Source organism: Scophthalmus maximus, chromosome 10, assembly GCF_022379125.1.
Source record: "Scophthalmus maximus strain ysfricsl-2021 chromosome 10, ASM2237912v1, whole genome shotgun sequence".
NCBI lineage: Eukaryota > Metazoa > Chordata > Actinopteri > Pleuronectiformes > Scophthalmidae > Scophthalmus > Scophthalmus maximus.
The window spans coordinates 12,452,047-12,465,700 of NC_061524.1; the positions used below are offsets into that span (position 1 = coordinate 12,452,047).

The 13,654-nt window shown below is 43.7% G+C and overlaps 1 protein-coding gene across 31 annotated transcripts in view; it reads right to left on the bottom strand.

Annotated features, from left to right (window-relative positions):
* The window catches only part of LOC118283604 (neurexin-1a), a 231,974-nt gene that overhangs the window by 13,030 nt on the left and 205,290 nt on the right, over window positions 1-13,654 (bottom strand). For 21 of the 31 annotated variants that reach the window (XM_035605752.2, XM_035605794.2, XM_035605776.2 and 18 more), the window contains one exon: window positions 1,170-1,257. In XM_035605752.2, coding sequence (XP_035461645.1) covers window positions 1,170-1,257 — 88 coding nt within the window. The remainder of the gene's footprint in view (window positions 1-1,169; window positions 1,258-13,654) is intronic. The other 10 variants (XM_035605767.2, XM_035605760.2, XM_035605778.2 and 7 more) reach the window with 1 other exon arrangement.

Here is a 13,654-nt window from a genome sequence, read left to right on the forward strand (position 1 = left end):
TCAAACAGTTGGAGGGGAAAAGAAGAAGTGCTTCTTTTTTATTTTGAATTCATCAGGGCTCTTGAACACACAGTTACAACTTGTAGAACAAAATAGATTTGTTTTATGTCTGTTTTATGAAGAGAAACGGCTGACATGTGCTGCAATCGTAAACTCCGAGGGCTGTTGCGTGCCGATATCGTCAATAATAGCAGTTGAGAAACAACAGGATGAACTTCCACTGCACACTGCAGAACTTAATTAACAACGATGGGGGATGTCCACACAAACACATGAGTTAACATCAGCCCTCACACACAGGGCTTACCCTCCTTGATCCTGTGTTGGAGTCATGTGGACCTGATAATTACAACTCTGCGTTTTCGCATTTTCTCTGGCTTTCTGAGAACAGCCGCCTTTGCGCATTGACAAATGCCACGAGTCGATGAAGACGAATAGGGGCACAATTAAAACACATAGATAACAGCCGCTCCGACACATACAAAACACCTGTAGTTTTCTTGCTAAAAGCATAAAGAATACGAACAGGGAAGCCACTGCACTTCTTTTTAGACTCAGTTTTTTTGTAAATTAAACAAAGAAAACATCATGTTAATTGTGGTCGTACTAGCAGGCATATTTTGTGCTGATTCAGGACGGCTTTTTCCTCCAATCTTCAGTCTGTACTGTATGTTCAGCTCAGCTAACCAGACGCTGGCTGTGATTTCATGTAGTGAACGGATATGAGAGTGGCACTGACCTGATCTAACCTGCAGCAAGAAAGTGAATAAGCATATTTTCCTAAATGATTTCCAGATAAGGTAGATGGGTAAACTGCTAACATTAATAGACCATGAATATTATGGTCATGAATGAATGTAAAATGTTTAGTGCATTTACATCTGACGCTTCGGGACTCTGGAATATAAGAACAAGTAAAACTACTCTGGCAGATTGGAGGCTTCCCAGACCGAACTGATGGAGAGCCTCCAGCTTGCTGCACCATGAAGTCAGTCGTAGCCAAGAGAAGAGTCGCTCTGCCTCTGAGAAGTGTTCGAGCTTCAACTAAAACTCCAATCTGCTCGTTTAAACACTGTGCTCGCCTAGGGTGTCTTGGTGGGGGTGGGTTATGACACACTGAGACACACTGGCACACCCAGAGAGAAGTAGAATAAAAAGAGATGACTAACCTAACCCACCTGAGCTCGGCTCACAGGGATCAATGTCCTCATCATCGCTTGGACACTCAGCTGATGCCACCGGCGGGTCCTCGCTGGTCTGAAAAGAGAGAGGCACACAGTGGAGTGGTGAGGCCGTGAAATACTTAGCTGCATCAATGGAGTAAGATCCAGCATAGTGGCGCTTCCAGAGGGTGATGTCAAGGAGAGCAGGGGCAGATGAGTTGTCTGGTGAATCCAGACAGCTAAACTGTTTGGCTGCTGGATCTATCTGTCAACACGGTCACACGTCGCCCGCCGTGGGAGCAGCTGTTGCACTGCTTCCCGGGCAACACTAAACTTACAAAAAAAAAAGGAGATCTGATTATTGAGGAACAGTGGAGGCTGAAGTTCAAGGCACGATTGTCAAGTCGCATGCTCAATTGGTGCTGCAGTGTGTGGCTTTGCATAGCCCTGCAAGCGATTGTTTAGGGCCATCGCAAAACACCCCTGACATTTAGAGGACAACCAGCCATGAAAGATAAGAGGAGAGACTGGGGAGCGAAGGGCAGAGCAGTGGAGGCTTGAATCAATATTTCATGTTATTTCTTTCAATGCGAAATAAATATCTCCGTTACAAAACAAGCATCCAACAAAACCATGACATATATGGAGGTGCTTCATTATTTTACTGCCACTTCTACTCTAATACCAATTCCCATGCACTTCATCACCTGCCAAACACAATACATTTTACTCTTAGAGAATGGGAAAGGGCAAACAAAAGACCAGACAAAAAAAGCACACTGTAAAACATTATACTGCAGTGTTCTTTTATAGTCTTGCTTCAGGCCATTTGATCAGCTCTGCGTTAAAGGTCATTTCATTTAAGCATGGAAGCCTCTTTTGGGCTGCGTTAGATTTTCGGTTATGGCCCTCTAAGCAGAATAACCTGCTGCTATACATTTAGCCTTGTACCTCTACTTATCCCTTTTATGCTAATATTTCTAAATCCCCAAAATGCATGCTCGACAATATTCATTGAACTTAAATATTTTATACTCTAGGGTATACAGTATGCATGTGTACGACAACCATAACACAATAACAAGGGTAAGAAATGCATTAGTTTCCCAAAATGAAGATGGATTTAGGCTTTTATTGAATTTGTGTTATTATTTTTCCGTGCATCAAAATATTTCTGCAAGTTGGATTAGTATTGACTCATCTGAAGGAAATTAAAGATGATGTCATTTTGCTCAACATCCATTTGGCAGCACATAATGTAATTCTATTGTGACTGTAAAATCATTTTGACATTCAGAACATGGACCAACATCATCTTTACATAATAGACCTGGAAATGATAGATCAAACCCATTAAGGGAGTCGTGGTGGAGGGCTGTTTTTGGTGCATCTGTGCCGGGTGAGGCCTGGGGAAGTCGTCCAAATGTAAATTTAATTTGCTGTGCATGAGGCTGATATACAGTGTCGGCCATCCAGATGGCAAAACCGCCGGATCCAGGAGTGCCACATCCATCACTTCTGCCTTGTGATTTGTTTTTCCTGGCGGGAGATCTTGACACTCTCCGTTCACTGGCAGAGGTACGAGAATCAAGGAATCAATACTCCCTCTCTGTTCTTCCCACCTTACCACTCTCATCCTCTCTCTACCTCTCACATCCCTCCCCTCTCTCCCTTCAACTCTGTCCTTCAGATTTATTTGAAAGAGGAGGAGAGGAAGCAATGTGATGTGGGTGTAGTAGATGTGGGTTAACTCCCTGAAGAACAACGTGAGCGGAGGTGCACGCCCGTTCACATTTAGATGTTTCTTGTCTTTTCATTCAGGTTGGGAAACTACAGCGTGAGGCCTCTAACTCCGTCATCACAATGAAATCCAATTATGAATATAGATGTTGGTCTACCTCTTCACAAGAGAACTCTTGATTTTATAATAAAAGGTATAGACATTGCTGTTTATGAGATACATGTACATGTTCAAGCTATGGTTTGTCTACATTTTAGAGTATATATTGATATGTAGTTTAAAATTAGGAAATTATATCATCAGGTCTGCCCTTTAAAAATCTACATTTCATGACTGTACCAATAACTGTAAGGAACAGAGTAAATGTATGGTTGCAGCTGGATTGAGACTTTCAAATAAATGACAGGGAACCATGATATATAATTTCATAACAGTGCCATAAAAAATTGTCAGTCATTTCACCCACCAAGGACAAAGGCTGTGTGTAGTTCTGTGTGACTGTAGCTCAATTGTGCCTGTAAGCCACCTTAAAGTCCAATCCTTCTATGGTCTTATCAAAATATCAACCCTATGCTACACCTCTAAATGAATCCTGTGTGTGTGTGTGTGTGTGTGTGTGTTGTGGACGTAAGCCTTCTTAAATCAACACTAAAATGAATTCATGTGTTACTGGGCATCAGTTTGCCTTCCAGGATTAGTGTGTAGGTCAACATTTTGATGTGGTCATGACCTGGTTGAAATCCAATAACATTAGCAATTCATGGTGTCCTCCTCCAACACTTGCCTTCTTTTTCACCCGTGACGATTCTATGTGGGCTGTGCGAAGGGCTTACCATGCAATTTAGCCACAGTGATGAAAACTGACAGGTAGCGCGGCTGGGATGCCAGAAAAAAACACACTGAAATCTCAGGAGATCTTTTCGAAGGGAGACGTCCTCAATAACGCAAAAAAAGAAAAAGAAAAAAGAAGCTTTTCTCACATGAATGGTATTTCCCAAAGTTTTCCACGAATGTGTTTTCGGGAGGGTTCATTAGCTCAGAAGAGTCAGGGTTACTGATGCGAAGAAAGACGCTCCAATAGATAAGCGTATCAGCAAGATGTACCTTCTAAAATGCTAAACGCAGAGGCTCAGAGGCTTGTTAAGCATCATTAATCTAGCGGTAAAGCGCAGGAGCCACAGTGAACCTACAACACAGCTCATTTATCTGCCTCTGCTCAGAGCTGCAGAGAGCATGAGACGAACTGCGGAGACAGCTGGGAGTACGACACACGAAAAAGCGGAGAAGGAAAATCTGCAGGAAAAAACAACAACCCTGCATTTAGTGTTCATACAAAAGGTTTAAACTATGTTCATAGTTTCCAAGAACAGACTCAATTCCAATACGTAGGGTGTCAGGGGAGACGTATTAACAAAGACAGAAAGATGAATTGAGCTCAGTACCTCATAGTGAAATGAAGCTATCGACTGACCTTGACTCATGAACTGATTGAAACATCACAGGGGATGCGGACCAGGAAATTCCAGCCTGACTCAGCCTAAGTTGCCCCGGTGCTTTTCTTTAGCACCGTCATGCTGGTTTCGATCTCTGTGGATTGATAACGGCGCCCCCTTAATGAGATGTGCAGGCCAAGCGCTGGTCCGCACGTGCTCTCCAAAGCTTGGTCAGCAGTCCCATTCTGCTGGACACCAGGTGATCCACAACTCCACAGACACGCGTCTGCACCCCCGCGATCGCCCAACCACACGCTGCCCAATGCCACTCTTTAATAACCACGGCATGGAGCATGTGGCTGTACTGTAATGCACTACACTTGCACACTTCCCCCTTGAATGCACGTGTTCCCCTCTTTATCCGGGGCTGTGCAGGGAGCGGGAGGGAGGGGAGTGCTGCTCTCCAGGGAGGATGCTGTGTGCTTCTGGCCCCGGTGCTCGAGAGCATGAGACACCTTCTCTGTGATAACCTGTCGGCATGTCTCTGCGGAGAGCCTCTTGGTTTTCACATTGTTTTCACTCTGTTCTAATTTGATGAATGCTCCCTGGCACACAACATGTCTCTTTGGAGACGTGCTGAAAGTCAGAAGGACACCGGAGGCATCTGAAGGGTTTTATACGAAGCATGCCTCCGCTGTCCCGGTAATGTATTCCTCTGAGGATGCTTGCTGTTTTCTTTTGCCTTTCGACTTTCTCTGTCTCTTTTTTCTTTGGCAAGCACTGTTTTGGTCCACGTTTACAGTAAGCTCTTGTTTAGCAAAAGATATTTCTCTTTTCATCTGCTGATCGGCGACAATAACTCGATAACTTTGACTCAATGTCCAAAATCTGTTGCTTAAGATCTGGTGTAAATCCCAATACCTTTTCTGAATATATTGATCCGCCAATCAATTATTGATCTTAATGTGCATGAAAATCTCAGAATATTTCTATCTTGAAAAACTCCACACTACTTGTAAAATTATTATTCCAGTTTTAATAATTATGTCCCCATCTATAACCAGCTTTTATACCAACAGAGCAAGGTTTCCTTAATCACAGAAGGAAATACTTAATGAAATAATGAAAAATATTGGGATGCTTAGGGAACATCAGCATAATGGTGAGTGTGTTTGCTGAAATATCAGAGAAAATGATTAGCTCAATGAGTGCAATGTTTGAAAAAAAAGAAAAATCTGTCCCCCACAAGGTTGTTCATACTGTTCTTGGCATAGCGCTCATGTTTTTTCTTTTCTTTTGCCATTATCTTATCATAATCCTGGATAAATCATATCAAGGGTATACTCAAGACTCCACTTAAGGCCAATACTGAAGCTGAAAAATGTTATTTATAGCTTGTCCATAATTGGCACCAGCCTCTCAAGCAAAAGCTCCAAATGGCTCTCAAGGCAGAGGAGTCAGTATTCTGCACAGGCTCCTGCTCAGACTGTGTGCCATTATTCCTCATGCTGCCACTGATTTCCACTGATAGTGGCCTGCTGGTGTCCAGATCTGAGCAGAGTTGTAGTCTGCACAGACTAACTGGGAGGAGTTTGTTGTCCTAAGCTTCACTCCTGCAGCAACACATCATTAGTGTGCCAGTGCGAGTGAGGGAGGGAGGCGGCGGGGAGAGCAGATCGAGATGGCTCACGTGGTGAAGAATGCCTCCCTGTTCTTATACTGAGCTCCGCGCACCTAGAGGCTCTGATGTACAAAACTACAGTCCACAATAACGAAATGGTGGCCGGTGCTCTTTACGATCCGAGCTGCCACGGGACTCTGTTTAGCCGTGGCAGCCATCACACTGCAGCAGCAGCTCTTATCAGAACGCCTGATGACATCCAAGTATCTAACTTAGCACCCTGGAACTAGGTCAACGTTGATGAATAATTTAGACCCAGATGCTCAATAGATTCCAACTGCATAATAAAGGCGTGTGGGCCTCTAAGACTGTGAGTTCAGCTCAGTGTATTGCCTGGCCTTCACCCACACTCTTCCTACTGCTGGTCTGCCAAGCTGTTAACATCATGGACATACAAATTTGAGCTGGGCTGGAAGACAATGGATTAGCATTAGAATTAGATCACAGCTCGGCTGTGCAACAAACACTAACAGATTTTTGTGAGTACAGTGTGTGTGTATATATTTCACGACCTTTAAAAATCCCGTGGGACCTGCAGATCCAAACTGATGGTGATGGCTAGGCCTCTGGTGAAGGACCTAAGCTTGAAGAAGGGAAACACAAGATCGCCCAGATGGGGAATGGCGAGTGGGGAACTTGTCATCCAAATGAGATGCCAACATGTTGAAAACATCTGGATTCTCTGAGCTTGTTAACAGTTAGAGAAAAGCTCTAACGTGTGGCGGCATGGTGTCACTGAGACTGCGGAGATGAACAAACAGCCAGTTTCAAAAAGAAGAAATGGAGATGTCCTCACTGAAGAGGATTAACGTCAGCAGTTCTCAGCAAAGCATTCAACGAGGCTTCAGGACTGGCACTGCCAAAAAAAACAACACGTCAGTCAATGAACAAACTAAAAATATGTACACACAAGAGCCACAAACAAGACCAGGTGCTTCATGGCTTTTCTCAGGAAAAGACGAAGTGCTGGGATGTTATTGAAATGCTGTCGGACGTAAAACGAGTGTTCCGCTGAGCACAGATGGCTCCTGCGCCGTTTGTTCACAGACGCGACAGCAAAGTTCTGCTATTAAACAAAATCTGCACGTAATTAACAGCAGATGAGGAACACGCGAGTCATCTTGACGTCACACCGTTTGATTTTGACCTGTCTGGAAGTTAATATGCTGCGGCCTTATTCCAATGAATAGTAAAGAGAAATACATCAATAAATATATAATTTGGGAAAATAATAGTCATGGTCGAGATGAACAGCTTTCCAAATCCATTTCGGAATTGCATTAGGAATGTCATAATTTAATGATAAACACCAACCCTGGTTTATATGGCTCCAAAGATGTAGTTTAAGGAACATCAGATATTTATTCAGCATTTAGAGCTGCCAGAGTTTACCTGAGGCATTATGTTATGGATTATATTATTATTGACATTAAGCAGGGCAGCGAGTGCACTCTGCAGGTCGTGTGAATCCTCAGAGCAACGGAGAATTCATACGAAAAAGCTCAAAGGCAATTATCGCCGAATAATTGGCATCTACTTCTGTCTGTTTTGACTGCTTGTGTATGCCATGGTGTAAAACTGGCAGTGGCTGGACAGCTGTTTTCATTTGCTCAGCTACGAGACACTGTCCCTGTTGGGAGGAAGGCTTTGCTTTATTTAAAACGAAGCAGCTGTTGCTGCAACTGGACCTCAGGCTAAGTATCAGAGTGTCATTAAAAAAAGAATGGTCGGAGGCTCTGCATCTCCTCCCCTGGTACCCACATGTTTCTGTCTTGCCATACATCTTCCTCGAGGCTTAAGTCACCGCACCCCAGACAGTCTAACAAGGTGCTGGGAGGCACGCGCACACACACACACACACACACACACACACACACACACACACACACACACACACACACACACACACACACACACACACACACACACACACACACACACACACACACACCTGGTACACCCACAGCGCACAGTGTGAAAACATACAAGCATAGTTTCACACAGAAACACATACACGCCCAAGCAGACTGGTGATGACATTTGTATTATAGCCTGAACCATACATTGTACTTCAAAATTAGGAGTAAAATGCATTTAGTAGGAACAGAGATTATAGAAAACAATTACTTTACAAAAAAAGGAATTTATTTCTGTTAAACACCATCATCATCACGTCTCAATGAGAAGTGACAGGTCAACTGCTGCAAGGCCGCGAAAAGCTTCTACTGTGGAAAACGAAAGGCTGCAATTAAGAGGGGAACACAATGGGACAGGCAGGGACTTATGTAGGAGTATTAGGGTGTGCTGTACCAGATGATGTGGATATGAGGTCATTGTAGAGCGGCTTCGAAATGTACACGTCTATGCCCTTGGTAACAACACGCTCCCGCTTGGAGACCTGGGAACACTGAGCTGTGTGTGGACTCCTTTAATGTGCTTGCTTCAAGGCACTGCTGCTCCGCTTTGTAGATGCTCCTCCTGTCCCCCTCAGGACCTCCATCAACTTATTCTCTAGGAACAGTCGCCCGCGTGGCCTCAATGATAATTCAACACTTGCGGCGCATCATGATCCGGCTCCGTCTCCGGCGCCGGGGCAACCAGAAAAAGTTGTCTGGCTGCGTAGGAGGAAACACAAAGTCCATTTCCCATTCAGCGTCGGCATCACACTGTCGCCATGTCAATCAGCGACTCAGAGGGAACCATGTGTGACTGATGCCCAATTTGTCCTCGCGTACAACTCAAGACTCAAGACATTCTGTGCGCCGTATGATAATCTGTTGATATTTTGATAGCTAATTAAGCATGGTGCTTATTATTTATTATTGTGCGCACATAAATAATGTGCGCACAATATGGACAAGTGCTTCAGTCCCCTCACCTCGCAGAGCTGAGAGAGCGGCTGCCACGAGGCATACAGCTTCTAGCAGATTACAGCGGAGAAGGCTGGATGCCTTCTGTTAGCTACATAGTCTAAATGATAAAATCTTAATATGAAATTCATAAGACACTATCTGCCTCCTACTACCTCCTACGCGCCCCCCCCCCCCCCCCCCCCCCCTTGTTCTCTCATTTCTTCCCTCTCTCGCCTATGCATAAACACTGCTCCAAAGAAGTGTACCGCATTACATGGTCGACTTCGTCCCTCCCCCTTATCCTCGCTTTCACACTTCTCAGATAAATGAAATCTGTCGGCATTGAAGCATTTTCCCCTCTGGATGCCCTGATATTTTCGTTATCTGAAATCGAATCTGGAGCTCTGCGCGCATCTGTAGCTCGTCTTGGTAGTAATCTGGCCTGAGAGCAGAGAACTGCCCAGGAGGAATATCACTAAGGATAACCTGGGGAGTGAGGGAGGAATAACAATTACTGGAGAATGCCTGGTACTCATGCCTTTTTTCTTTCAAAATTCTAAAATACAACTTCACCTTTTGGGGAAATAATTTGGACTCAATCCAAAGCAACCGCGTAATTCCTCATTTTCATGTTCCCTTCCCCTACAAATCTAAAAATAGATGACAAATCTAACCATGGGGCCGTGTGTGTTTTGATGAAAGCGAGAGCAGAAGAGGAGGAGATATGCAGCGTGGCCACAAATCACTGTCTTCCTGACTTTACCTGTGTCTTGACATGTAGTCCCAGTCCCTCATCGGGTGACAGGGGCAAATTTGTCATCCTAATATAGATGCCATCACTTCTGAGATGAATGTACTCGGGTCTAATTCCCCAGTGTAACGTTTGCAAAAACATGACATGCAGAGAGAGGAAGAGCATCTTTGCCCTACACCAGCAGACCAGGTCGCCGGTGGCTCCCTCAGAACGCCACCGTAATCAGATTCCTGTCCTGAAGATGTGTCACTCACAGAGAGCCGAGCGTGACCGCCATCAAATAATGAGCAGAGAGGAAACAAAAGACGTGTGGATGGATTTCAGGGTGGAAATTATGAAAATAACTAATAATTAGTAGAAAGCCTGAATTCGGAACCATTCATGAAGTTTCTCAATTAAAACAATTTAATCACCAGCAGCGCTAACGCCAGAGTTCAGGGGAATCGTGGCTTGATCTGCTCTTAATTAACTGTACAGACAGTTTTCATTCCTATTTTTGACTTGCCATTTAGCGATGAACCTGGCAAATAGAGAAAAAATAAATACACAACATTGCCAAGAGTTGGAGAAGATCGTTACCACTCTCCTACAAAGGCCATTTCTCTGTTACTCCCTTTCTCCTGTCCACTTGTTTGGCAAATTAACAGGCTTCTTTGACTAGCATGACTTTCATAAATTCATTTTTACCTTAATTAAATCTATCTGGTAATGATGTTACTTTGAATTATCCCCCCGCATCCCTAAACTGGCCATCATGTTGTGGGTCTGCCAAATCAAGATGGCTGCTCCTTGCAAGAACCAGCCACCTCCATGTGTGTACAGCACAATCTAAGGCTGTCTCTAGATGTAGACCCAGTTATCACACTGGTTCTCAAGATACAGAAAAATAGAATTAAGATAATCAAGATACTGCAGTGGTAACCATATGCAGTTCAGTTTATCTGTGGATTAAACATTAAATGATTAGCGTTTCGGTGAATGTTAAATTTGACTTGCAGTGCTTTTTATCATTAATAAAGGGGATTTTCAATGCATGTGCCAGTATGTGCCTGAAACTATCTACCAGATTTTTTTTCAAATCATTTTCAAAAATAGAGCGCACACAGCTCAATGAGCAGTTGGAAACGGGATGTGCACGTGGACGTACGGTAATGTATAAACAAGCCGATCACACAATCTTGCAGGTGGGAGCACCGCAGCGGAGGACAAATTGTATCTCATGTTCAACAGTTGGCCCAGGACTATTTTCCGTTTCAATAAATCATAACAGCAAATGTCCTGAGAGACAACAATATGGTCTATAAAATATGCTGTAAAGCTGTCAGTGTCAGTATCTCCTCCACGCAAGAGCCAACACTTTACAAAACAACAGAGACAAACATTCACACTGCGTAGGCTTCATTGTTGTTATCCAAACAGACTTAGTGGGACAATCTGTGGTCCTCTGTGACGCTGCCAGCAGTGTGAAACCTGCACAAACAAAGATGCTTTTTCTGTCGACTAGCCTAATAATAGCAGGAAGTATGATGATCTGGGCTGCAGCGAATTTCTAAACCTTTAAAACAAGCGGGCACACAATAAACCATGAAAGGAAGACAAGGCCTCCTGGGGCCCCAATGGGCGAATAACACAAGCCTGTTTCTGCTGTCAGCAATCAAAAGCATGAATTAAATAAAAGTAAAACATTCGTCAAGTCATGTGAACGCACGACAACAAGAACTGGCATGTAATGTGTTTACCCCTGCCAAGGTGGACTGGATCAGCGAGACACGTGGACTCTGTGAGCAGAGCTCTGTGTTGAAGGGCAGTTTCCATAATGGCCCCCGGTGAGGCCGAGATGATGGATACGGTCTGTCGCCAGGAGTGAACGCGGCGGGCCCGGGGCCACCGCAGGTCTACAGCGTTACCTCCACTGCCATCTGTCAGCACTGGGTGGGCACAAACCCATGACCAGGGCTGGGGCAGCACACAGACACACACCAGGGCCACCTACAAACACACACCTAACTTCAGGGGCAAGGCGGCGAGGTCAGGGAGACACACAACTGCTGCTCGGGAGGGCGGTCCGTCTGCATGTGCATGCGATTCAAACTGAATGATTGTTGTTATCAGTCATGTGGCTATTGGATTATCCACGCTGGCCTCTCTGTTTCTGGTGACACCAGGCGTTTTCATAAGGGAATAAAAGACAATAAATATAATAAAACCTGAAAAATCAATAGTGCACCTGTGACTGAAGTGAATTGTTTGATAGTCTTTGGTCCCCCCTCCTCCTCAAGCTCACAGTGTCTCAGTAGCATGATGGACAAGCCCATACATCTGCATTGCAGGGGGAAATCTTATCCCAAGGATGTTTTCTTTCTGTGAATAATTGAAGGCACCACAACCACACAGGGTACTGACACTGAACACTGCAGAATGTCTTTGAGTCCATTAAACAGTTGCATATCCCGAATGAGACTCACCCAACACGACTGAACCCTGGCAGATGAAACCTTGTCCCTGTTAGCATATGCTTCCTTATTTCTTAATCCATGTGTCTGATTTCTTTTAAATTGCTGAACACACAGAGGGAAAAATCTTCTTACAACAAGATCTGCCTCTAGACGAGTTGAGGGAAACAGTTCCACTTGGTTTACAATGTGACAAGCAATGCTCCTATTAACACAAATAAGAAAAAGGAGTCTAGAGGGGAAAAAAAAGTACAATCACCTCTGCATATCAGCAATTTCCCTTTTTGCTCTACACAGTGAAGGAATACTAATGTACAAAAGTGTATCTGTTTACACTGTGTAAAGACTCAACATCTTTCTACTGTATGTTTCAGTCTGTGTTACACCTGTGTGTATTACACTTTTTAAGGAAGCGTGTTGAGACGACTCCCAGTTGTTTTTTTGACAAAGAAGTGCACTATTTCTGCGTCAAGGTAATTGGAAAAGAAGCACTTACTTTGATGAATCCAAGCGAAGGATAACTTTTAAAAGTATAACTACAAAAACTACTATTATGGTATTTCATCACAAACGCAATCAAAATATTTCTTTGTGATCTGCATCAATCACAAAGGAGAAATGCTACTGAAGAGAAGGAAATACATTTGATCTTAAACATCAAGGAAGATGGGGAGTGGACTAATATTATAGGGAACTCCTTACAATTTCCTTTTATTTCATGTCATTCTAAAAGGATGTGGTTTTACTTGTGTATCACTGCCACATCTGCTGGGAAAGAGGAGGTCAGACTTCATTTTCACTTGTGGCCAAATTGCATATCATTCGGCTGCAAGATCCTGGTATTTTTCCTCTCTCTAAAACAAAAAGCAATAAAAGACAACTTAAAAAACAAACAAACAAACTAAAATCCCATACAGAAAAACCAGCTCTCACGTAATCCAGCAGTGGGAGCGGAGTGTATACGAGCCGTGATTACACAGCGGCACAAACACAGATGGGTACAACTCCTAATACCACAGAATGAACAAACAAAGTGAACCTATGCTTTTCATCCTGCAATAAATTGAGCAGGACCATTAACTGCCTGCAAATTCACAATGCAGATCTAACAAATACACTTTCCTTTCAAATACTTGTATTTTTTTTAATAGAGCTTTTTGACTAATTGCCTGTCAATCCAAAAACTTACTGTACCGTTGAGAGCGGTCTGTTGCTTAGTAACTTGGTAAAAACTGAAATTGAAATGCAGGGAGACTGATGGCCATCTCAGACAATCAGAAACTTAGAGATACAGAAACTTGCAGATGCAGAAACAACAACAAAATGGCCGATTCTGTAAAATAGTGGTTTAGGAAACTGACAGAGTGTCTACGCAGAACGGTAATGTACGCTCCCTATGAGACTGTTTGTAAAACAGAAGGATAAAACAAGGCAGAGTCCAGGATGTAGACTATACTGCATCTCACAAGTTTAGGCTATTAGAGGCCTCGGATAACAGGTTATGATGTTCCTGTGGAAAACAGCTACAAAAAAACTGCAGTGACCTGAACCAACAAAAATAGTTCACTGACTGGAGC